The sequence below is a fragment of the Panthera onca genome, chromosome E3 (assembly GCF_046562875.1).
Source record: "Panthera onca isolate mPanOnc1 chromosome E3, mPanOnc1 haplotype 2, whole genome shotgun sequence".
NCBI classification, from domain to species: Eukaryota; Metazoa; Chordata; class Mammalia; order Carnivora; family Felidae; genus Panthera; species Panthera onca.
Window position 1 is genome coordinate 7,100,404 of NC_138354.1, and position 25,815 is coordinate 7,126,218.

General features: G+C 43.6%; 1 protein-coding gene across 9 annotated transcripts in view; it reads right to left on the reverse strand.

Moving 5' to 3' along the window:
* Nucleotides 1–25,815, reverse strand: part of GJC3 (gap junction protein gamma 3) — an 80,019-nt gene that overhangs the window by 10,676 nt on the left and 43,528 nt on the right. For 3 of the 9 annotated variants that reach the window (XR_013552846.2, XM_078439867.2, XM_078439874.2), the window contains one exon: nucleotides 281–1,062. Coding sequence is in view for 8 of the 9 variants with exons in the window: in XM_078439867.2 (XP_078295993.2) it covers nucleotides 281–1,062 (782 nt within the window). In the remaining variant the exon portion in view is untranslated. Of the gene's footprint in view, nucleotides 1–280; nucleotides 1,063–7,029; nucleotides 8,291–15,271; nucleotides 15,355–24,300; nucleotides 25,734–25,815 lie in introns of those variants that run through there. The other 6 variants (XM_078439870.2, XM_078439872.2, XM_078439868.2 and 3 more) reach the window with 6 other exon arrangements.

Here is a 25,815-nt window from a genome sequence, read left to right on the forward strand (position 1 = left end):
CTTTTTCTAAGTGGGAAGAAACCTAAAGGGAAGGGCAGGAGGTACAGCTGGCTAAGAACCCTGGTCCTGGTTCATTGGAAGGAATCGGCAAACGGAAGGGGATGAGGGTTGGGAGATGGGTCAGCAGCAGCGGTCAGAAGACATCTGCCTCGAACCTGGTTTTCTATTTTGTAACACGTAGGAAGTGTGCCTCCCAGAGGTCCAGGGACCTGCCTTGGGAGGTCATCAGGACAGAGACCTCAGGAGCAGGAAGAAAGAGGGACATCAGTGCTCTTCTCACCTGCTTCTCGGAACAGCTCTTTGGTCTCCACCGCTGGGAAGTTTTCAGTCGGTTCCTTGTGTCTTCTGGTGCTCTCTGAAGTTGGGGAGTAGTTAGAAGGGGGAGATCTGTGCTTCCGGGCCCTCCACCATCGCCCCAGGCCCAGGAGCACAAGTTCCAAAAGCGTGAACAAGAGACAGAGCCCACTGACCCCAAACATGGTCTTTAGGAAGATGGTCTTCTCAAACGGGCGGGACAGGTAACAGGTTATACTACCAAGGCAAGGCTCTCGGCGACATGCAAAGGAGCTGGGCACCTTGAACCCATACACATGGTACTGCACCCCCAAGGCTGTCCCCTCAAGGACCAGCCGCACACCCAGCTGTGCCACATAGGCCCAGAGCAGCCTGGGGCTTCCAGGACCGGAGGCATCTCTGCTCTTCTCCCCTCGGCGGATCAGAGTCTCCTCCTCCTTCCCCTTTCCTGACTCTTCCCAAAGCCAGATGACATGATACAAAGTGAGACCCATGTAGAGGGCGCTGGGCACAGCCACCAAGATGACCTGGAAGACCCAGAAGCGCAGTGGGGAGAAGGGGTGGAAGGCATCGTAGCAGGCGGCCTTGCAGCCTGGCTGCTGGGTGTGACACACGAATTCACTCTGCTCGTCGCTGTAGACCCCGGCCCCGCTGGCAGCCAGCAGCACGAGGCGGAACCCCAGGAGCACGGGGAGCAGGAGGCGTCCCACGGAGGTGGAGTGCCGGCTCTCCTCAGCCACCAGCTGCCTCAGGAACCGGCCACACATCCTGTTAGGGACCAGAGGGCAATAATGAGTGTGAGTGTACTGCTCCCTGATCTTGAGGAGGCGCATGGGGCCACCTCTTCACTGTGAATCCAAGGATAGATAAGGCAAGCCTTCGCGCGCCTCTCCAAGGATCTGGTTGGTTTATTACCAAGACTTTGATGGCGCCTGTTTATAGGTAATGGAGTCATCATGGAAAATAGCGAGGGGGTGTGGGTGTGGCTGTCTCTTCTGCCCCCTTCTGTACCTGGCAGTGGAAAGCCAGGATCCATCTTTCCCTCTCTTTCCCTCCCTCTGTCTGTCCCTTTCCCAAAGGCTAAACAGCCAGAGAGTCCAGAGTCCTCTGAAAACTACTGTTTCCCCCATTGATGGCCACCAGGCCTGGCGCTACTGTCACTGGCACCTGAACAGAATCGGTGCCGACCCCAGAAGGGAACGTGCATTCTCTTGCTCTCTGCTTTTCTCTTGCACCAGGCCTTGGCTGCTCATAGGCGTGCGGTCTGCCCTCCGCTCCCATCGCAGTGGTAAGATTGAGATTCAGTTAGCTTACGGGCCCCGGTGCGGGTCAAGTGAACAGTGAGTGTCAAGGCCCGCTTCAGTCTGGTGTTCTTTAGACCTAACCAGCTTGGGAAAAGGAGAACATTTTAAAAGAAACCCAGCAGAATTTACTGATTGAATGTAATGGAGTATGGGGCCAAAGCCAGAGATGACTGGATAAAAATTGGAAATTCCTCTCTGCTTTGTAATTGTCCCTTGGGCTCATCTCTCCCACACTGTGAGAGGTGACCGTGCTCAGGGACAGGCTTCAGAAAATTTCTCACTTCTCTGGAGAGAGTAACACCCTGCTATAAGCCTGTGTGTCATCTTTATTTATCTTTTATTGAGGCAGCCTCCTCAATGCCCAGCTGCTGCTTCTCACTGCCTGTGTTTGGCCTAAACTCTGACATGCCTGCATCCCCTCATTGAAGGGTCTAGAAGACCTTGCAAACATTTTACTCCACGGGGAATATAAAGACTCTTTGCTGGGGAGCCGCACAGCCCCGTCTTGTCTACATGCTGCTCCCCTCTGTAGCATCTTAAAGAAGTGGTCAAGCATTTACCCAAGGCCACTCTCCCTCCCAGATCCATGTCCTTGGGTCTCTCCAGCTGCTTCAAGGACTTGACCACCCTCATTTCCTCCCTGAACCTGCTTAAGTCTCTCCCTTTCAACTCTAGTAATAATAAACTGAATTTCTAACTCTTTGACATGGCAGCAAATGAGACATGCCCAATTTGTCTCATATCAACTTCCCTATTATAAGACCCAGAGGGGTGCCTGGGTGGCTCAGTCATTAAGTGTCTGACTCTTGGTTTCCACTCAGATCATGATCTCATGTCTCATGAGTTTGGGCCCCGCATCAGGCTCTGCACTGACAGTGTGGAACCTGCTTAGGATTCTCTCTCTCTCTCTCTCTCTCTCTCTCTCTCTCTCTCTTTCTCTACCTCCCTCCCTCTCTCTTCTGCCCCTCCCTCACTTGTGCTCTCTCTCTGTCTCCAAAAATAAATAAGCTTTAAAAAAGCTACATATAATATTCAGAAAGATGCACAAAGCAATTTAAGTGGGGATTCGTGCCATAAATAAACTACAGTTGTTTGACCCTTGAACAATGTGGGGGTTAGGAGCGCTGACTCCTACACAAAAAACCCCATATAACTTTTGGCTCCCCCACATAAAAAACACTAAACTACTTAAGCTTATTGTTGAGTGGAAGCCTTACCAATAACACAGTCAGTTAACACATGCTTGTAGGTTACTAGAAATTCATAAGGAAGAGAAAATACATTCATAGTACTGCATGTATATTGAAAAAGAAACCCATGTATAGGCCAGATGGCAGGGACAGGGGCAGCTGCGGCCACTCATGAATGTGCTGGCCTCCAGGAAGCTGCCTTGAGGAGGGATCAGTACCTGGTAGGGAGGAGCCCAAGGCCCACAGCTGCCCTGGCACAGCCCCGAGACCCAGGTGTTCTACCTGACCTCCCCAACAGCACACTGGACGACCTGCGGCCTGACCAGTACCCGGGCCTCTTGGGGGCTGCGGACGTCGTCAGGTCTCCCCAGGTGCTCAGGTCAGCAGTCTCGACTGCCCGAGTAGCCTTCTGTTCAGTCCCATGGAGACAGGGTGCACAGCTGTAAATAAATGCCTTGTGGCCTTTTCCTGTCAACTCCCTTAAAATCCACTGGAGAGGCACCTGGGTGGTTTAGTCAGTTAAGCGTCTGACTTTGGCTCTGGTCATGATCTCACGACTCATGGGTTCAAGCCCCATATCAGGCTCTCTGCTGTCAGCACAGAGCCTCCTTCGGATCCTCTGTCCCCGCCCCCCCGCCCCTCCCCTGCTCATGCTCTCTGTCTCTCTCTCTCTCTGTCTCTGTCTCTCAAAAGTAAATAAACATTAAAAAAAAATCCACTAGGGCACCTGTCTGGCTGGGTCCATGGAGTGTGCCACTCTTGATTGCAAGGTCATGAGTTCTAGCCCCACATTGGGTATAGAGATTGCTTTTTCAAAAAATCCACATATGAGGGGGCACCTGAGGGGCTCAGTTGGTTAAGCATCCAACTTTGGCTCAGGTCACTATCTCATGGTTCATGAGATGGAGCCCCAGATCAGGCTCTGTACTGACAGCTCAGAGCCTGGAGCCTGCTTCTGATTCTGTGTCTCCCTCTCTCTCTGCCCCTCCCCTGCTTGTACTCATGCTCGCTCTCTCGCTCTCTCTCTCTCACTCACTCAAAGATAAAAATAAATAAACAAAAAATAAATAAACATTAAAAAATAATGAAAAGTAAATAAGAATTCACATATAAGTGGACCAGCAGGGCTCAAACCTGTGTTGTTCAAGGGTCACCTGTATAGATAAGAACAGTCCATAGCACCAAAGCTGAGGTGGAATGGTCACTTCTATGCAGTCGGAACAGATGGATTGAGATGCTTCCAAGGGACTGTTGTAAAGGGCTTAATTGACCAGAGAACCATGTCACCACCCATCAACTGTGAGAGACCATGTTTTGAGTCACTAGCGATCAGAATTTGAACCTCTACCTGCCTGTCTGTCCCTATCTTTCTGCCTCCCTCATAGACTGTGAAGACTCCGAAGTCTGTCAGGCCACTGAAAATTATTCTCCATAAAATTGGGTTAAAATTTTTAGAAGAAATGCATTCTCCGTCCTTAGAAAGATGTGAAATCGGTCTCATGATTAAAAGATGGCAGATTGAAGATGGATATTTACCCCCTCTCATTCCTGAGACTCCTCCAAAATGAGAGTAAATGGATCTTTAAGTGTATAAACCCACTACACGTGGAAGGGAAAGATCACTGGTAGCACAACTAAAAATCCACTTTGAAAGCAAGAGGATAGACAAGAAATTCAGATTGCAGTGCTGGCGAGCACACTGGGTAATTCTTCCAGAATTCAGAGAAAGAAGATAAATCCTTGAAAATAATAAAAGGTGACTAGATAAGGAAAATCTATATCCTAATTTGAAAATCAAAGACCACAATAAAGCAAAATCCCTTGTCTGTTTATTGGATGAGAAAATACTTAGTGAAGTGCCTGGGAAAAAGAGCAGTTTCTCCATAAATGTTTAACCAAGTTTTGTTTGGAGAGATACTGAGTTCCATAGAGCACCAGAAGGAAGGTCAGCTTCCAGTGCTGGCCCTGGGTTTCTCAGCCTTGGCACCATTGATATTCGGGGACTCATCGATCATTTGGTTTGGGGGCAGGGAAGGCTGTCGTGTGCGTTGTGAGATGTTTGGCGGCATTCCTGGCCTTCATCCACCAGATGCCAGTAGCACGCTTCTCCCCTCCACCCCCAGAAGCCCCCAGACACTGCTGAATGTCCCCTGGGGTCAGATTCACCCCTGGTTGAGAACCACTATCTGAGGGTCACACCTGTCCGTCACCTCTCCACCCATGGCTTCAGTCACCAGCTCTGTAAAGCAAGACATTCGTGCTGGAGCATCTCAAAGGGTTTTAATTTGGTGGGACGTGATGATTGGCCCATTTCCAAGCTGCCTTGCGCATCCTCCCCTCAACAAGCTCCATCTGTGAGGAAGCCTGCAGGCCCTATGGGGTCCTTGCACTTAGGGGAGGCACCCCCAGGTTCGGTGGGGGAGAGGGGGTCCGCCCTGGTTGTCCTGGAGCATTGAGAGACTAGAGACTGATTTGGTAAATTCACAAGTCTGGTTCTCAGCCTCATCTTGTTTCAGAGTGGAGGCCCAGCACACTCTAAACACATTTCCAGCACATTCCCAGCAGACCTGGAATTTAACCCAGAGCAGGCTTGGCATATTCCAATGTTGGGAATTTGAGGAATTCTGAGAGGCCCTATAACTGGTTCTTCTCTCTCTCCTGCCCACCCAGACCTGTAGCCAGATACCCAGTGTCCTCTCAGAGGCTCTAGGAACTGAACTGGGGTCTTCAGAGCTCACCACAGAGCTTTGGAGATTTGGGAGAGAGCGTGGAAAAAGCAGGATGAAAGGACTTGCCCAAGAACTCCTTGGTTTGGAGCTCCCATATTAAATTCTGAGCACCCTTCTGTGTCCTCTGCCCTGTGGCTGTTACAACCAAAACAACACTAATTCTGGGACTTCCTGAAAGATTCACACAAAATCATACTCCATCTCCTAAAGTCTGCAGACCAAAGGCAATTTCTTATACAAGTGGGGCCTCAACACAGGCAGGTCTTTCCTCCTCCCTCCTCCCCTGCTTTCATGTGGCCTCCCCCATCTCTTCTAGCTGTCCCCAGCCTTCCAGGCTCACTCTTTGAGACCAGCATCCCACAAACATCTGCAGCTTTGCACAAGGGCACCAGAGCCCCCAAGCTAGAGTCAGACCAGGGGAGCTGAGAGCTCAGCATTGTTTTCTTTTTTTTTTTTTTTTTTTTTTTTTTTTTTGCTGTAGAAACTAGTTTATTTTTTTTTTAAATTTTTTAATATATGAAATTTACTGTCAAATTGGTTTCCATACAACACCCAGTGCTCATCCCAAAAGGTGCCCTCCTCAATACCCATCACCCACCCTGCCCTCCCTCCCACCCTGCCCTCCCTCCCACCCCCCATCAACCCTCAGTTTGTTCTCAGTTTTTAACAGTCTCTTATCAGCATTGTTTTCAAAGCTCAAACTCCAGGGAAACCACTCTGCTCCCGGGAGTGGAGAAAATCATTTGCAAATAAATCTTTTGGGAAGGAGTTGGTGGAATCTGAGCTCTGTCAAGATTTTCACTGGTGAAGCAATACCTGTGAGCTCAAGATTTGGGGGAGGGATGGAGTGCCTGGGTGGCTCAGTTGGTTAAGCATCTGACTTCAGCTCAGGTCATGATCTCTTGGTTCACAAGTTCAAGCCCAGCATTGGGCTCTGTGCTGACTGTTCAGAGCCTTGAGCCTGCTTTGGATTCTGTGTCTCCTTCTCTCTCTGCCCCTCCCCTGCTTGCATCCTCTCTCTCAAAAATAAATAAGTATTTTAAAAAAGATTTGGGGGAGGGAGGAAAGCCCAGCATGTGAGGGGATTTTTCAAATATGTAAATAGATTTTTTTTTAATTTCATCATGATTTTGGTAAGAATCTTTCTAAGCATCTCTATTCTATGGGAGAAAAATTTCAAGATTCCATGGGTGGCAGAACTCATCTCAGCCAGTGAAGGCACAAGGGAGGGATGTCCACCGAGGGCAGTTCTTGACCCGGCTCTCTGCTCCCATCTCAGCCCACCTGGCCTGGAAAACGTTCTAGATTCTTTTACCTAAAGTGTGATCCCTGGATGCACTGGCAGCACCAGGAAGGCAGAACCTCAGGCTGTATCCCAGGGTTAGCAACTCAAATCTGAATTGTAATAATACCCCCAGCTCACTGGTGTGTGCAGCCCTGAAGCCCACTGTCTCTCACCCTCCCACCCCTGCACCCTGCCCCAGCCCAGCCACTCTCCTCCCCGGCACTCACCTGGCAGCGCCTAACAGAAGCACCAACAACACAGGGAAGAGTCAGGGAAGAGTCCTCAGGCTGCAGCCAGCAGGGTCCCAGCTCTCTCTCCCCCAGGCCCTGCCTCCTGCCACCACCCACGTCTTCTCCCCTCCCCTCTTCATTCCTGGCAGCCTTAGCAAAGGGTGAGAGAATGGCAGCTGGAGGAGCCCGTAGCCCTGCTATTAAAGAATGGGGTCTGGAGAATAACCCTCTGTTGTTGAGGGTGAGGGGTGCCTCTTCTAAGTGAACTGAAACAAGTTTTGAAATCAACCGAAAGGAGAGCAATGGCCTCTGCATGTTTCCAAGTGGGGGGTGGAGGCAGCACTCACAGGCAACAACAGACAGAATTTCTGTAAGTTTACATCTCTGTTAAGCCCCCCACTCTCCTGGCCAAAGTACCCAAAGCACAAGTTTACCCACAAAAGTGTGAGTGTGTGTGTGTGTGTGTGTTTGCACGCGTGCACTCTTGGCTGGGAGAAACAGCACAGGCTTCCCCTCATCTGTTCCCTGTCCCTCAGCATCTCTGGGAGCCTAGCGCCTCTCCACCAGGCCCGGTGAGAACTGTGACATCTGCCTATACCCATTCCTGTCCCCATGGCTCAAGCCAGGATCCCCTCCAGAGGAAGGAAGGGGTGAGGCTGAGCGACCGGGTGCTGGGTGAGAGCGCAACTCACCACTGCAGAGTTTTGACCATAGTCAACCCTGCACTCCTCAAGGAGGAGAGCTGGAGGGACCCTGGGTTCCAGATGCTGCCCCTGTGGGTCTTAACGCATCATTCCACTGTCTTCTAGCACGTAGCATTGTCAGGGAGACATTTAAGTCCAGCTTGATAGTCTTCGAAGCTTAAGTTATTTGACCTTCTTGACAGTTGCCAACTGGATTTTTTTTTATGATCCTTGGAGCCTGTTCACTCCTACAGGGGATTCCATCAAGCAAGGCATGAGATAAGCTGGCACTGCCTCTCTCCTTGGCATGTTCGCATCTGATCCACAGGCCAGTTCCAATGCAGCCATATGTCCATCCATTCATCTGCTGGCTCACCCATCACTTGCCTTTTTGATTTTTCAAGCAGGAGTCAATAGACCTCTTTGAGTCCCTCTCTCTAGGCTTGAGATTAAGAAGGCGGCACCCTCACCTCTTGCCCTTGAGAACTAATAACATATCTCTTTCCAAAGAAATCCTCTCTCCCTCTAATTTCCAACAACTCTGCCAATTGTATACAATTCTGATGTGGGCATAGAGTTTAAGAATGATATGCCCGTGAGGCACCTGGGTGGCTCAGTCGGTTGGACGTCCGGCTTTGGCTCAGGTCATGATCTCACAGTTTGTGAGCTCGAGCCCTGCGTCGGGCTCTGTGCTGACAGCTCGGAGCCTGGAACCTGCTTTGGATTCTGTGTCTCCCTCTCTCTCTGCCCTTCTCTCTCTCTCTCTCAAAAGTAAATAAACATTTTTTAAAAATTTTAAAGAATGATATGCCCGTTATTTATTGATTTGGCACTTTTTTTTCCTTTGAAGTATTTCATCTCAGATTAGCAAATCACTTTAGAATGTCCTATGTGTTGTATTTTCTAAAACATGATATCTTGAAATCCTAGTCAGATTTTCCGATTTAATATCCTGTTACACTAGCACTTATTCAGTACTTAATAAGTGACAAATATTCTAAGTGCTAGAGGACTACTAACTTGCTTATCCCCCATAGCAACCTCATGATGTAAGTCTATTATCATCCTCTGTTACAGAGGAGAGAGATGAAGAATAAGGCAGTTAAGTAATTTATTCGGGGGTGAACAGCTAGTGAGTGGAGAAGTTGGGATTTGAACAAGCATCGTGGCAGCAGGTGGCAGACCCTTAAATGCCACAACATGGCTAGCTTCCCCGTTATTCAGATTATCAGCCTTTAAAGAACTTTTGATTGTAAACCCATTGTAATTTCATACCCGCAAGAAAATAAAAATCCTCTGCTTACATGTCACACTTCTTAATGACTAACTTCATTATCCACCCTGGATCCCAACCAAAACCTTGGGTGTCCTCATGGACAACCCTTCCTTCATTGACCACGTCTTCCCTGCTGACCAGTGGCACAGATTCTGCCCCTTGAACTAAGATGGTGTTTTAGTTCAAGAGTGAATGACCACCCTTATGGCCCTGCTCCTAGATGTGTCCCACCTCTAATCCATTCTGTACATTGCAAACAATGTTTAACTCAATTCTTATTTAGATTTAACAAAAAACATGCTTCACTGTTTCTTGGCTCAGTGTTGCTTTTTGAACCCCGTACCTTCCTTCTGCGTTAAATTTTCTTCTTTTTTTTTTAACATCTTAATCATTTTAAGTGTGCAGTTTAGTAGTGTTAAGTGTACTCATGTTGTTGTGCAGCACACCTCCAGAATTCTTTCATCTTGAAAAACTGAAACCTCATAGCCATTTATCCCTCCCTTCAGCCCCTGGCGACACCATTCTACCTTCTGTTACCATGAATTGGACTACCTCATTGGATTCACTGGAATCATACAGCATTTGTCTTTTTTTTCTTTAATTATTTATCCAGAGAGAGAGAGAGAGAGAGAGAGAGAGAGAGAGAATCCCAAGCAGGTACCACACTGAGAGTGCAAAGCCCAGTGTGGGGCACAAACCCATGAACTGCGAGATCATGACCTGAGCCAAAATCAAGAGTCAGATGCTTAACCAACTGAGCCATCCAGAGGCCCCACAGTATTTGTCTTTTTGTGATTGGCTTAGCTTAATGTCTTCAGCATTCATCCATATTATAGTTATCTATCAGAAATGTGTTCCTCTTTAAGGGCAAATAATATTCCTTGTGTGGATATATGTATATACCAAATTTTGTTCATTCATTCATCCACTGATGGACATTTGGATTGCTTCCACCACTTGGCAATCATGAATGGTGCTGTTGTGAACACAGTGTGCCAAATTTTCTTCTTCTTAAAACACAACCTTCAGTAGTTTTTCTACTGGGGAACTGTTGGGGGTAAACTCTTTTGATCCTCTTTGGTCTCAAAGTGCTTTCATTTTATCCTCAATCTTGAATTGTTATTTAGTTGGCTAGAGAATTCTTGGTTGATGATTATTTTCTTTCAGAACTTTAAAGGTATTATTTAATTGCCTTCTACTATCTAGTGGGTTTATAAGTCTTTTATGTAAAATGCCTATAGAAGATCACATAATGCCACCTAAGGTATCCACGTCGTCATCCTCAGAAGCTTGAATGTTGCCTTATATCAGAAATGGGACTTTGCAGGGGCACCTGGGTGGCTTAGTCGGTTAAGCGTCTGACTTCAGCCCAGGTCATGATCTTGTGTTTCGTGGGTTCGAGCCCTGCGTCGGGCTCTGTGCTGACAGCTTGGAGCCTGGAGCCTGCTTCGGATTCTGTGTCTCTCTCTCACTCTCTGCCCCTCCCCTGCTTGCACTCTCTCTGTCTCCCCAAAATAAATAAATATTTTTTAAAAATTTAGAAATGGGACTTTGCAGATGTGATCAAGTTGAGGATCTTGAGATGGGGACACACATGGTCTTAGTGGGCCTGATGACATCACAGGGTTCCTTATAAGGAGAGAGGAGGTCAAAGGGTATGATAAGAGATGTGATGACTGAGGCAAGACTCTGGAGCCGTATGTGGAAGAGGCCACGAGCCAAAGAACACAAATGGCTGGGAAAGGCAAGGAAATTGATTGTCCCTGAAGTTTTCGCAAGGAATACAGCCAAAACCTTGATTTTAGACTTCTGTGTTGTTGGGTTTTTTAAATTTTTTTTTAATGTTTATTTATTTTTGACAGAGAGAGACAGAGCATGAGCTGGGGAGGGGCAGAGCAAGAGGGAGACACAGAATCCGAAGCAGGCTCCAGGCTCTGAGCGGTCAGCACAGAGCTCCACATGGGGCTCCAACTCATGAACCACAAGATCGTGACCTGAGCTAGAGTCGAACGCTCAACCACCTGAGCCACCCAGGCACTCCTATGTGTGTTGTTTTAAGCCGCTAAGTCTATGGCAACTTGTTACAGCAGCAATTGGAAAAAAGTACAATGCCTGTTCTTGACTTTTGCCCAAATTTTTATTGGGTTGTTTTCCTTAGGGATTTGTAGGAGGTTTTTGTATTTTGAATGTGTTATTTTTTGGTCAGTTATATATTTTGCAAATATCTTCTCCCAGTTAGTGATTTCCTTTTTCACTCTTGTCATGGAGGCTTTTGATAACAGATTTCTTCACACAGTCAAAACTTCCCATTCTTTTTATCAATAGTGTGTACTTTTTGTCTTAAGATATTCTTCCCTATCCAGATACGATACTTTTGATTTGTAGAATTTTTGTCATCCAGCTTAAAGTATTTTTTAATTTTCCATCATTATTTCTTCTCAACTGCATGGATGGAATGTTTAGAAGTATGTTTTTAAATTTCTAAATGTATTGGAATTCTCTGCTAATCTTCTTGATGTTAATTGCATCGTGGTCTGAAAGAACATAATTTCTGTAATACCAGCCCTTTAATTTTCTTGAGACTTACTCTGTGACTTAACATGTGCTCAGTTTTCTTTAATACTCTATATATATGCTTAAAAATATTGTTTTCCTCTGATTACTGAGTACAGTGTCCCCTATAAGATCACTAGATTAGTGTTGTATTTTGTTCTGTGTCTATACTACCCAATATGGTAACCATAAGCCACATGGGGCTGTTGAGCATCTGAAATATATCTGGGACAACTGAAGGAATGGAATTTTTAAGTTTTGCTTATTTAAGTGATCTCTGCACCCAAAGTGGGGCTTGAACTCATGACCCCAAGATCAAGAGTCAGATGCTCTACCAACTTAGGGCCCCTGAAGAAATGGATTTTCGTTTTATTTTTTAAATTACCTTTTTAAAATGTTTATTTATTTTGAGAGAGAGAGAAAGCAGGGGAGGGGCAGAGAGAGAACGAGAGAGAATCCCAAGCAGGCTCCATGCCATCAGCACAGAGCCTGATGGAGGGCTTGAACCCATGAACCACGAGATCATGACCAGAGCTGAAATCAAGAATCAGATGCTTAACTGACTGAGTCACCCAAGCACCCCTGGAAAGGTATTTTTAAATTCATCTAAGTATAATTAATTTATTTAAATTTAAAAACTGAAACCCCATAAAATACTTTTCTGTTAAATACTGCTTTGTTGTTTTAGTAGGACAACATTGCCTTTAACCATGCATTGCATAAGATATTATTGTTACATTGTTGTGCAAATATCAGGAATGTGCATTGTTTCTGGTAATTCACATAAACATATCACTGATATGCCAATAGATTAATTCAGTTCAATGATTCAATTTAATTTTCTACTTACCAATGTAAAACACAATGTATTTATTAAATATTTTATGCAGACAGCATGAGTTACAGTTATACTTATGTAAATTATAGTGGTAGTTAAATTGAAGTACTTTATTTTATATATATATATATATATATATATATATATATATAGTATTTAATTATAATATAATTAAATTATTTTACTAGTTTTAAAAAAAATAAATGGGACAACATGCATGTGACTCTTGATCTCCGGGTTGTGAGTTCAAGCCACACACTGGGTGTAGAGATTACTTAAAAATCAATCAAGGGCCGCCTGGGTGGCTCAGTTGGTTGAGCATCTGACTCTTGATTTTCCTCAGGCCATGATCTCACAGGTTCTTGAGTTTGAGCCCCACATCAGGCTCTGTGCTGGCGGCATGGAGCCTGCTCAGGATTTTCTGTTTCCCTCTCTCTGCCCCTACCCCACTCACTCTCACTCTCTCTCTCTCTCTCTCAAAAATAAATAGACATTCAAAAAATAAAAATAAATAAAGTCAATCAATAAAAATAGGGATCAATTTTTAAATTTAAAATGAAGTCACACTACTGATATAGAATCAAGTGGAGATAAAGAACTTAGCATTTTACTTAATTGTAGAGAATAATCTGATGATGTCTGACTCTTGATTTGGTTTGGGTCATCATCTCATGGTTTGTGAGATCAAGCCCTCCATTGGGTTCTGTGTTAACAGTGTGGAGCCTGCTTGGGATTCTCTCTCCCTCTCTGTCTCTCTGCCCCTCCCCTGCAAACACACCTGTGCTCGCTCGCTCTCTTTCTCTCTCTCTCTCAAAATAAATCAGATGAATCATGTGATAAAAAGAGACACTACCCAATTAATATTTTGGGTACATTTCATCTCAGTATACTTCCAAATTCATGAAAAAATATTGTCAAGTCATGGCCTAAAAAAAAAATCAAACTTTCAGCATAGATATTTTATAGTCTTTTACAACTATCAAAGAAGAATTTCAGCTAGAAATTAAAAAAATATATATTTACTATCACAATGGACAGTTCTCTAGATGTTTCCCTTGTGTTTTGTTTCACTGTGTGATACATATTGAAAATATTTGTGTTCAGTTTTCCGGAGCAGACTCTAAGAAAATCATCATGAATACAGTTGATAAATCCACTGAATATAATGTGCAAATACTGTAAGTCATCACTGGTTTGTGGAACGGCTGTAATAAATAGAAGAAATTAATTCAATGATCTTGTACTCTTTGCCAATGCTTATTGGTTGAGCCGTGGAAGAGTTTTGCAAAGATTTACCATATTGATAATGCTAATGTAAGGTTTTCTTGAAACAAAAGAAATGCTTGCCAAAGATTCAATAATCAAAGACCAAAATAATGGCACTGTGATTCATGCTTCCCCACTGATATCATACCACAGATGAACAAACTAATTTTGAAGCTCCAAATAAAAGAAAAACATATTTGTGAAATAGCCAGAGATATGAGAATTCATGTCAGTTTAAACTTTTTGAAATCTAATAATGATTTTACACATCATATATACACATATATACACATATATATACATATATGTATACACATATATATGTATATATATGTGTATATGTGTGTGTGTGTGTGTGTGTGTATAATTTTAATTCCAGGACAGTTAACATACAGCGCTAATATTAGTTTCAAGTGTACAATACAGGGATTCAACAATTCTATATACATTACTTAGTGCTCATTGTGATAAGTATTTTACACATTTTTCTAACATTGAATCAGTATGGACACTAATCAGATCAATAGCTATTTACCACATAAGAGAAGCTGTGTTATTTTGCTCTACTAAAATATACTACATCTGGCCCAGTGGCTAAAATCTGGGACTCCTACTTAGTTAATTCTCCAGTGGTCTACCATCATCTGCCATTATCCATTCTGTCATCCATTATCTAGGGCCCAAACTAGTGAATTCAATGGGAATTTTATGGAGACCACCCCCATGCATTCCTTAACGAATTGGAGATGCTACCGATTTCCATTTCTCCTAGGATACAATATTGTTTTCTTTTATTTTTTTTAATGGTTATCTATTTTTGTGAGAGAGAAAGAGAAAGAGAGAGCATAGGCGGGGAGGGGGCAGAGACAGAGGGAGACAGAGAATCCCAAGCAGGCTCCCCACTGTCCACACAGAGACTGCTGTGGAGTTCAAATTCACAAACTGTGAGATCATGACCTGAGCCTAAATCAAGAGTCAGACACTTAATCTTCTGAGCCACCCAGGTGCCCCAATATTGTTTTCTACTTACTGTCTTGGCCTAGTGTGTGTTTGTCGGGAGGAGGGTCCATTGGGCCTATGCTACATACGTTTGACCCTTGAACAACACAATGGTTAGGGACACTGACCCCTGCGCAGTCAAAAAATCCATGTATGACTCTCCAAAAACTTAACTACAATTAGAACTGCAAGAGGTCGCTTTTTATTGCAATATACAATGTTCTGGAGAGACAAACTGCTCCCTGGGAGATGCTTAGCACCCCACGTTTTAAGCAGATGCTCACTCACACTTGAGCTCACTGCAGTAGCAACAGGAAGTGGCTGTGAAATCACTACAGAACAACATGTACTACAGTTAATTTTATGCAGTTAGGATTTAATACTACACCTTTACATTTATTTACATTTCTTTCAACGGCAAATAGTACCATTTACAGTCTGTAAGTGTGTGCATATTTTTTGATAAATTTTAACTTTTTAAGATAAGATTTGTGGGGGCACCTTGCTGGCTCCATCAGTAAAGCATGTGACTCTTGATCTTGGGGTTGTGAGTTCGAGCCCCACGTTGGGTGTAGAGATTACTTAAAAATAAAATCTTTTAAAAAAATAATAAAATAGGGGCACCTGGCTGGCTCAGTCCGTAGAGCATGGGACTCTCAATCCTCAGGGCCTTGAGTTCAAGCCCCACAATGGGCATGGATATTTATCTTTAAAATAAAATTTAAAAAATAATAATAGTGAAATAAAAGATAAAATAGATTCATGTATTTTTATGGTGATAAATGATAAAGTATATTTGTATCTACACATATTTTATGCATCCCTTTTTATTTAATCTTTTCAATGTTTCTAGGCTACATGGTTTTCTGTGGCTTTTTTCAAATTGTTGCAAATCTCCAAAAAATTTTTCCAGTATATTTATTGAAGAAAATCCACATAGAAGTGGACTCACACAGTTCAAACCCAAACAACATGGGTTTCAGGGGTTTCCTTCCTTTTTACAGCTGAAAAATACTCCAGTGTGTGTGTGTGTGTGTGTGTGTGTGTGTGTGTGTGTATCACATCTTCTTTATTCATTCACCAAGATGGACATTTAAGTTGTTCCCACACCATGGCTATTGTAAATAACGCTGCAGTGAACATGGGAGTGCAGATATTACACTGCGATCCTGATTTCATTTTCTTTGGATATATACCCAGATGTGGAATTGCAAGATAATAATGTACTTCTATTTTTAATTTTTTTGAGAAACTGCCATACTTTTTTCCATAGTGGCTGTACCAATTTAAATTCCCACCAACAGTGCACCAGGGTTCTCTTTTCTCCACATCCAAACCAACATTTATTATCTCTTGTCTTTTTCATAATAGCCATTCTGACAGGTGTGAAGTGATATCTCACTGTGGTTTTTATTTGCAGTTCCCTGATGATTAGTAATGTTGAGCACCTTTTTAAAGAAATGTTTACTTATTTATTTTTGAGAGAGACAGAGAGATCACAAGCAGGGGAGGGGCAGAGAAGGAGGAAGAGAGAGAATCTCAAGCAGGCTCCACACTATCAGTGCAGAGCCTGTCACGGGGCTTGAACTCACGAACTGTGAGATCCTGACCTGAGCTGAAACCAAGAGTCAGACATTGAACCAACCGAGCCACTCAGGCACCCTGAGCACCTTTTGATATATTTGTTGGCCATTTGTATATCTTCTCTGGGAAGAAAAAAGTCTATTCAAGTCCTCTGTACTTTTTTAAGTTTATTTGTTTTGTTTTGTTTTGTTTAGTAACCTCTATACCCAACGTGAGGCTTGAACTTACAACCCCGAGATCAAGAGTCGCATGCTCTTTCAACTGAGTCGGCCAGGCACCCCACCCCTGCACATTTTTAAATTGGATTGTTTGGGGGCGGTGGGGGGGTTGTTCTAAGTTACATGACTTCCTTGTATATTTTGGATATTAACCCATTATCAAATAGATTGGGTTTGCAAATATTTCTTCCCATTCCATAGGCTACCTTTTCATTTTGTTGATTGTTTCTTTTGCTGCACAGAAACCTTTAAGTTTGATGTAGTCCCACTTATTTATTTTACTTTTGTTACTGGTGCTTTTGGTGTCACATCCGAAAAATCATTGCCAAGATAAACATCAAGAAGATGGTGCTCTATGTTTTCTCCTGGGAGTTCTATAATTTCAGGTCTTATGTTTAAGTCCTTAATTCATTTTCAGTTAATTTTTGTGAGTGATGTAGTAAGGTAAGGAAAGGTCCAGTCTCATTCTTTTGCAAGTGAATATTCAGTTTTCCCAACACCATTTATTAAAGAGACTATCCTTTCCTCATTGAGTATGCTTGGCTCTCTTGTCAAATATTAGGTGGCCATAGATGCATGGGTTTATGTCTGGGCTCTTGATTCTGTTCCATTGGTCAACGTGTCTGTTTTTAATGTCAGTGCTATATCTTTTGATTACTATAGCCTTGTAATATAGCTTGAAATCAGGAAGTGGGAGGCCTCAAGCTTTGTTCTTTCTCAAGATTGCTTTAGCTATTTGAGGTCTATTGTGGTTCCATACAAATTGTAGCTTTGTTTTTTTCTATTTCTTTGAAAAATGCCATTAGAAGTTTGATAGGGATTGCATTGACTGTATAGACAGATTTGGGTAGTATGGACATTTTAACAATATTAACTCTTCCAATGCGTGAACGTGGGATATATTTCCAATTATTTGTGTCTTCAGTTTTATTTATCAAAGTCTTACAGTTTTTGATATATAGACCTTTCACTTCCTTAGTTAAATTTGTTCATAAGTATCTTATTGTTTTTTATGTTATTGTAAATGGAATTGTTTCTTTATTTCTTTCTCATCTAGCTTGTTGTTAGAATCTGGAAACACACTGATTTTTGTATGTTGATTTTGTATCCTGAAACTTTACTGAACTCATTGATTAATTCTAACAGTTTTTTGGTGGAGTCTTTAGGATTTTCTATACACAAGATCATGTTAGCAGCAAACAGAAACAGTTTTACTTCTACCTTTCCAATTTGGATGCCTTTTATTTCTTTTTCTCGCCTAATTGCTCTAACTAGGATTTCCACTACTGTGTTGAATAGGAGTAGTGAGATGACATCTTTTTCTTGTTCCTGGTGTTAGGGGGAAAGCACTCAACCCTATCACTGTTGAGTATGATGTTAGCTATGGGTTTATCATATATGGCCTTTATTATGTTGAGATGTGTTCCTTCTATGCCCAATTTGTTGAGAATTTTTATCATGAAAGGACATTGAATTTTGCCAAATGTTTTTTTCTTTATCTATTGAGATGATCATATGATTTTTGTCTTTCATTCTATTAGTGTGGTTTTATCACGTTTATTGAGTTGCATATGGTGCATGAGCCTTTCATCCCAGGGATAAATCCCACTTGGTCTTGGTGTGTAATCCTTTTAATTTGCTGTTGAATTTGGTTTGCTAGTATTTTGTTGAGAATGTTTGTATCTATTTTCATCAGAGATATTGGTCTATAGTTTTTTCTTGTAATACCCTTACCTGGTTTTGGTATCCAGGTAATGCTGACCTTGTAAAATGAGTTTGGAAGTACTTCCTCCTTTTCTATTTTTTGGAAGAGTTTGAGAAGAACTGACATTAATTTTTTTTTTTTTTAATTTTTGGTAGAATTCACCCATGAGGCCATCTGGTCCTGGGCTTTTTCTTTTTTTTTTTTTTAATGTTTATTTATTTTGAGAGAGAGACAGAGAACATGAGCAGAGGAGAAACAGAGAGAGAAACACAGAATCCAAAGCAGACTCCAGGCTCTAAGCTGTCAGCACAGAGCTTGATGCAGGGCTCGAACTCACAAACCATGAGATTATGACCTGAGCCAAAGTCAGATGCTCATCAGACTAAGTTACCCAGGTGCCCCATCCTGGGCTTTTTATTGTTGGGGGTGGGGTTTCTGATCACTGATTTAATCTCCTTACTTATCTCCTTATGTATCTTACTTATTAGTCTGTTCAGATTTTCTATTCATGATTCAGACTTGGTAGGTTGTCTGTTTCTAGGAATTTATCCATTTCTTCTAGGTTATCCAATTTGTTGATGTATAATTGTTCATTCTAGTCTCATATACTCCTTTGTATTTTTGTGGTATCAGTTGTAGTATCCCCACTTTCATTTGTAATTTTATTTGAGTTCTGTCTCTTTTTTTCTTGGTAAGACTAGCTAAAGGTTTGTTAATTTTGTTTATCCTTTTTTTTTAAAAAAAAAAAAGCTCTTAGTTTTCATTCATCTTTTCTATTGTGTTTCTGGTCCCTGTTTCATTTATTTCTACTCTGGAAGGGGCAGGATGGGAACTAAGGGTGGCTCTAGGGTCAGACTCTTAGTCCTCTGCCAAACCACTTCTCAAGGAGGAGGAGCTACTGAGTCAGGTGCCTTTTGCACATCTTTGCATACGGCTTGTAATCATCTCCTTGGAAACCAAGAGCCATGACCCCACATTCAGGGTTATGCAGATGGTCCGCCAGAGTGACCAAAGTCCTTGTTTAAATGTCTGAAGTGGGAGTGGAAAGTGGGGAGGTGCACAGAGCCTGGGGAATAGGGACACTTTTCAAAGTTGCATGAATTTCTCCAGATTCTTCAATAGCTCCATTTATAAATGTCCCCAGTGCCCGGGTCACTGTGGGTATCAAGGGAGGAGGCTAAGTTTGGTGCGGGGCAGCGGGGAGGAGTAGGGGAAGGGGGTTTTTGCCTAGTTATTTCTAAACTTCTGACAAGACCCTAAAGCACCAAGACAAACTTCTCTTTCACAATAAGTTTCTGAGGGTTGGTGCCAAGAAAGAAGCCCCTGAGGGTCGAGAGAGCTCTCCTCCCACTTCTTTATTCCACCAAACAATTCCCTCTTTGTCTCTCCTCTTCCCACCAAAAGAGACCAGCCTCCTCCCACAGCCATATGTTGATGACATGTGCCATGACCTGGAGCAGCAGGGTGCAGGGATCACCCAAGGGTAGGGAGTAAAAAGAAGTTTGGAGGCCTGGCATCTCTGTAACCCACCTCTATGGGAGGAGAAACCTTTCTTCTCTCCCTCCCTCCTTCGTTTTCACAGTTGGATATATCTATCTGGTTTGGAGGAATATGAGAGGTCACCAGGAACAAGGGTTGAGGAGGGGTCAGCAGAAGTAAAGTATCAGAAGAAGAAGGAAAACATCTCCCCCAGAGAATTGAATACGGCAGCACTGGACCTAAGAGACCTGGAAAGAAGAGAGCTAAGCTAGTCCTGGACCCATCATCACAATGAAAATCTGGAGGAAACAAAAATATAAACCAACAATTTCTTAAGATTGTGCAGGTTTAAAATCTGTAACATTTACGGGGCGCCTGGGTGGCGCAGTCGGTTAAGCGTCCGACTTCAGCCAGGTCACGATCTCGCGGTCCGTGAGTTCGAGCCCCGCGTCAGGCTCTGGGCTGATGGCTCGGAGCCTGGAGCCTGTTTCCGATTCTGTGTCTCCCTCTCTCTCTGCCCCTCCCCCGTTCATGCTCTGTCTCTCTCTGTCCCAAAAATAAAATAAAAAAAAAAGTTGAAAAAAAAAAAAAATCTGTAACATTTACAAATAGTCAACAAATGTATTTCTCACCATTATGGAAAGAACTCAACTTAGCAACAAGTTTAACTCAAGAACTGATGATATAGAGGCAGCATCCTTGTTTTATTCCATGCTGATCCCATCTGGCTCATTTCTAGAATTTCTAGAAAATCCTCCTTCCTGCACTTTGTACTACGTAAAGGCAAGCTCTTGCCCATGCAAGAATGCAACGCTGAGAGATGGACAGGAAGGAAAGCCTGGAGACCAGAGGCCATGGTCAGCTGTTGATCCCGATGACCAAGTTTTTTCCTCCTTGATCTTCTGCTACCTCACAAAGGGACTCACAGTTGACCCATACCTCAAAATCCTCTCCACCTTGGTAGCTCCTTAGTCTGTGACTTTCTCTATGCCAGATTTTCCAGGCCTAGTGAAGTCTTTCCCAGGTTTTAGGTCACTGCCTGCTCCAACAATCAGGCCTTCTTTCTCCATGATTATAAAAGCAGAAATCCCCTGGGACTCTAGTGCCAAGTGGTAGGGATGGAGAACGAGAGGAAGGCCAAGTTCAGAAGACTAGAAAAGACATCTTTGAAAGACATCATGGACTATTCCAAGGTCAGAGAAGGCCAGTAGAATGAATGCTATGCTGTGTTCACAGCTCAAGGGATAATCCCTCGTAGGCATGAAGAGGGAAGTTAGCAAGAAGGCAATATCAGAGCCCCGAAAACCAACAAAAGACACAGTAGAAATACGCAGACACAACTCATCTACTTTCCTCCTCCCATCCTCACCCCCAGGCCTTAGCTCTCACACAAGAAGTGGTGTCAGAGCCAACTTTCATCCACGCACATCTGACTACACCCCTACCCATCTGAGGCTGATTCCACTTTAGAAAGCATCAGACTCACCCCTGCCCAGGGTTGTTGGGTGGAAAATGAGCTGACTTTGGGGTCATTCTGACCAAGGTTCACATGGTGGCTCTGCTACTCACTAGATATTTCATAGTGGCTTCATCAGGTGACTTAATCATCTGGACTGCTTTGTATCAACAACTCCTCTCATGGTTATTGTGAGAATTCCATTTTTAAAACCTAGCCTATGTAAGCTGCATGGGGACAAGGGATAGTGTCTCTTGATCTGCCCTGTTCCCCCGTTACCAAGGACATTACTCGGCATTTAGAACTTACTCATTAAATATGGTCCATAGTTCATAGTCCATTTGTGGTTTTTACTGAATGTTTTCCTTGCCATTGACTGTTACAGTCACGTGGAACCCTAAGGATCCTCCAGGCCATTTTACATAAGAGGAAGCAGACCCAGAATAAATCGTTTCTGTAGGTCATACAGATTGCAAGATGCAAAGCAAGAGGCCAGTTCCTCATACCCAGTAACTATTGATACCAAGCACAAAATTAGAGACTAAGAGTGGGAGTAGAGAACAAAATGCCCCAAAAGCTGCAGGGAATCTGGAATCTCCAGGAGGATGAACCAGAAAAAGAGCCTGGATCATAAGTAGGAGTGATTAGGGCACAGAGGACTGGAAAGGACATTACCTGGAACAGAAAACTTGTGGTCAGAAGTCATGAGTAATAGATGATAAATAAAGAGAGGAAGAGGGGGCCCCAAGGTAATTATAATAGATGGCATTTATTAAGCAAGTGCTATGTACCAAGTACCTGTGATCTTATTTAATTCTCACCAAAAAACACATCAGAGATAAAACTATTACTATTAATATCCATTTTAACAATGAGGAAATTGAAGCAGAGAAGAACTAAGTAATTTCCTCAAGGTCACAAATGTAGCAGGTGATGGTGGCACTGGGGATCAAACCCAGACATGCTTTCTGTAAAACCTGGATCATTGACCAAAACTCTCACCATATTAGGAGTTATTGTTTTGAGTAATCAGAAGGAGGGAGGAGGAAGCCCTAGGTAGGGATTATATTGATCCCAGAGACTGGCTACTCAGAGAGGATAAAACAAAGGGGCATTGTTGAAAATGGGTGGGGGAGATGGGGACATTCGGAATTTGGGATAGGGCCAGTAAAAAAATAAAGGAGCAGACATAATCACTGCACAACCATAAAACTGAACAGTTGAAATCTTACGTTGAATGGAAAGAAAAATTGCAAATAATATAAAGACTAAAAATAATTTTTATTTGGTTCTGGAATACCTACAAATGTTGTGTCTGGTGCTCTCAGCAGTCACAAGATATCCAAAGAAATAAATTCTGTTCAACTGACTCAAGAGCATCCTCAGATCTGATTTTCCTCTCCCAGCCCACCAATAAGCTCTCTCTTGTGGCAAATGGGAGATTACCTTTAAGACTCAAGAAACACCAACCCAAGTGGAAATGTCTGACTTGGACCTTAATGATGTGGGGATATTAGGTTTATAGGTCTACTGCAGTTACAGAAGGCCAGCAGTGAGGACTGGATCATCCTGTTTGCCCTGCAGTGGTAGACCAGCTTTCCCAAAATTGCACCAGCATATCTATGCAAAAGGAGCCTTCCCTGCTCAACCCCCCTCCGCCAAGACTGGAGTACACAGGCGGGTTGATCACCTTGGCACACAAAATCCCCTCTGCCAGTGGGAATCCACATGCAGACAGGAGGGGTGTGGGACCATCCCTGAGGCAGGTGCTTGTCAGAGTCTGGAATTTAGCCCTACTTGCAAGCCCATAAATTAACTGTTACTATTTCGTGGATGCTGGCAGAAGACAGGAGAACCTTCGGACACAAAGGACTGTTGGTCATGGCACATCAGGCAGTATGAACATCACGTTGGCCAGAGTTACCCTGTGCCCCTAAATCCCAGGCAGTATCTCTGAAGGACCCAGATGGATGTTATATAAGCAGTAGGCTTGTGTACGTTACAGTCAAGGAACACTGAACTTGGGAAAGGCATGCTTTTCTCATGAACTGTCTTGAGCCTGATCTTTTTCCAAAGGGCATCTCTTGAGGTTGCTCACTGCAAACACTACCCTGCGAAATGGCCCAGGTGGTGACCACACAGGGCTTGGCATTCTTGACATGCCCGGTAAGAACATGCAAGAAGCTCAAGCTCAAGACCCATGGCAGATTGCCCTGCCCAGCAGACACCCCTGAACCCCCCTACCTCTGCACTGGGTTGACCAGTTGTCGCCATGAGCTCTGCAACTCACAAAATGATTGCTCTGCTGGCAAGGCAGGATTGTATCCCAAAGGTACTGACACACTGATCTTTGGTAACTCTCTGCATGTGTTGCAATGAGATTAATATGATTGGTGAGGAGTTTGAAGTTGAATAAGAACATAGAAAAGTAATGACTTAGCGGCTCCATTGAAAACAAAAGTTTGTGTGGAAAAGTAAAATAATTATAGTTGATTGCATAACAGAGCTGTAAAGGTATTACATAGTCATAATAATGAAAACAATGAATATAGATCTAACCTAAGTTCTCATATATAATATTTATATTAGGGGGATGGATGATGGGAAGTGGGTGTGTGTGATGGAGGCTGGCAAAAGAAAGAAGGTAAATCATCTCTTCCAGAATATCTAGGATATCTATATACATCTATATAATGCCTGACACTGAAATATCAAGAAAGCATTTTATTCAAAAACATGGAGGTATACATCTCCAAAATAACCAGCTAAAAAGATATGAAAATCATTGAATGAAAAATAAAGAAAAAATATTTTGGAAATCATTTTACTTTGCATAAACCAGGCATTGAAAAAATACTTACTGTCCTTAAGTAAAGAATTTTCACTGGGAATGGTTGACAGAAAAGAGAAGAACTGCAGAAAGATCATGCAATTGGAAGTAACAATGTGGAAATTTCATTTCTAAGTAATCTCTATACCCAACGTGGGGCTTGAACTTAACCCCAAGCTCAAGAGTTGAGCACTCTACAAACTGAGCCAACCAGGCACCCCTGGAAATTTATTTTGAACACAAATTTGACTCAATCCTCAACTGCTTTTATAGCTTTATAGGATAAAATCAATAATAAAAACTAAAATAAAATAAAATAAAATAAAATATAAAATAAAAAAATATGAAGCCAGACTAGCTGGCTGTGTATGGAGGCCCTACCTTCAGGGTCTCACACCTTCCAGGGAATGTTGGGTTGAAAGCTCTAGAGTAAAAACAAAGAAAAAAAGACATCAAATTCAACAAAGAAATCCCAGCCTGAGCACCCTTGGACCCTGTAGCCCTGGACAGCAGTAAAAAATGGGAATCAGAGAACATCCCAGTGAAGTGGCTGAGGTCTACCTGGAGGCGGGGTACTCTGACCTGTTCAGAGTGAGCGCCTACTACCTGGACTAAGCATTCACTGCTTCTTATGTTCTACTCGCCAGCAACGAGCATGAGAAGGACCAAGGAACCTCGAGAAGAGAGGACACAGCAGGCAGAAGACCCTGCAGAATAGAAAGAGGGCTTAGAAGTATGCAATGGTGTTCCTCAGAATCCTACTTTAGCCACTATACGTATTCTCAAAAGCTCTGGGTTCAGGACGAGAATGGGGACAGGGAGAGACATTGCCAGCCAGCACACTCGTGAGACTCAAGGAAGGTGCCTAAGTTCAGATTCTGTCCTTATCCTGAGCTCCCTAGGGAGAAACTGGCCTGGATAAGCCAGCTCCTTCAGATCTCTTGCCCAATAGTACTTTCTCTTACACCGAATTGGGTGAGCCGTATGCAAAAATACTGTCTTTGATATTTAGTCATGGAAGAAAACCCAAATAACTCAGAAGGAAATAACTCAGCCAGTGATATGTCAAAGCAACTTTGGGCTCTTTGAACAAATTGAAAGAACACATGACAAAAGAAAAATTTCAGATCAATAAGGAAACCCAAAGTCCACAGAATAGGCCAGGGCTAAGGCAGACTGAAATGTGAGACCCCGCCCCACCCAGGACAGGAGACATAGGCTGGGGGTCGGCCAGCAAAGGGACCCTTGGAAGACCCCAGTCCTAGCCAGCTGTGGGGGAAGGGGAGAGAGACACAGAGCCACTCAGACACCCAGAGAAACTTCCTGGAGGGGTTCAGATTTCAGAGGAGGTGTGAAAGCCAAGACAGCTGGCCAAGAAGAGGTAAAAAGATTGTTCCTGACCAGTCAGGCATGAGACGGCTGAGTGGAGGGTCACAGGGACCTGACAAGGGACATGATGAGAGTGGATCTGGTCCATGGGCACCCCCAGGCTCACCAGGGAGGATAAGGTGCCCAGAGGACCAAATGTGTGTCCTTCCCTGAGCACCTCCCACCTGCCCAACAGAGAACCAGCAACAGATCCTCCTGCAGGCAGAACTAAGTTCAAGGGCACTTTAAAGATGCCCCACCCCAGGAGGGCCTCACTGCCACACGCTGTCTCCTTCTTGGCAGTTCCTCAGTCCCTTAGTACTCCCTTGTCTCTTTGGCAGATTCCTCTGGGGACAGAGAGATAGGGAGGGAGTCAGGGATGTGAATGTCCTCCAGACAGAACTCTGGGATGCTGGGTGTGAGAGAGAGAGAGTCATACCCTAGATGGGCTCTGCCAGGGGCCCAGGCTCTGGCCAGGTGCAGAGCTTTTCCAGAGGTGGTCTGACAACACCCAAGTCCCCTCCCCGC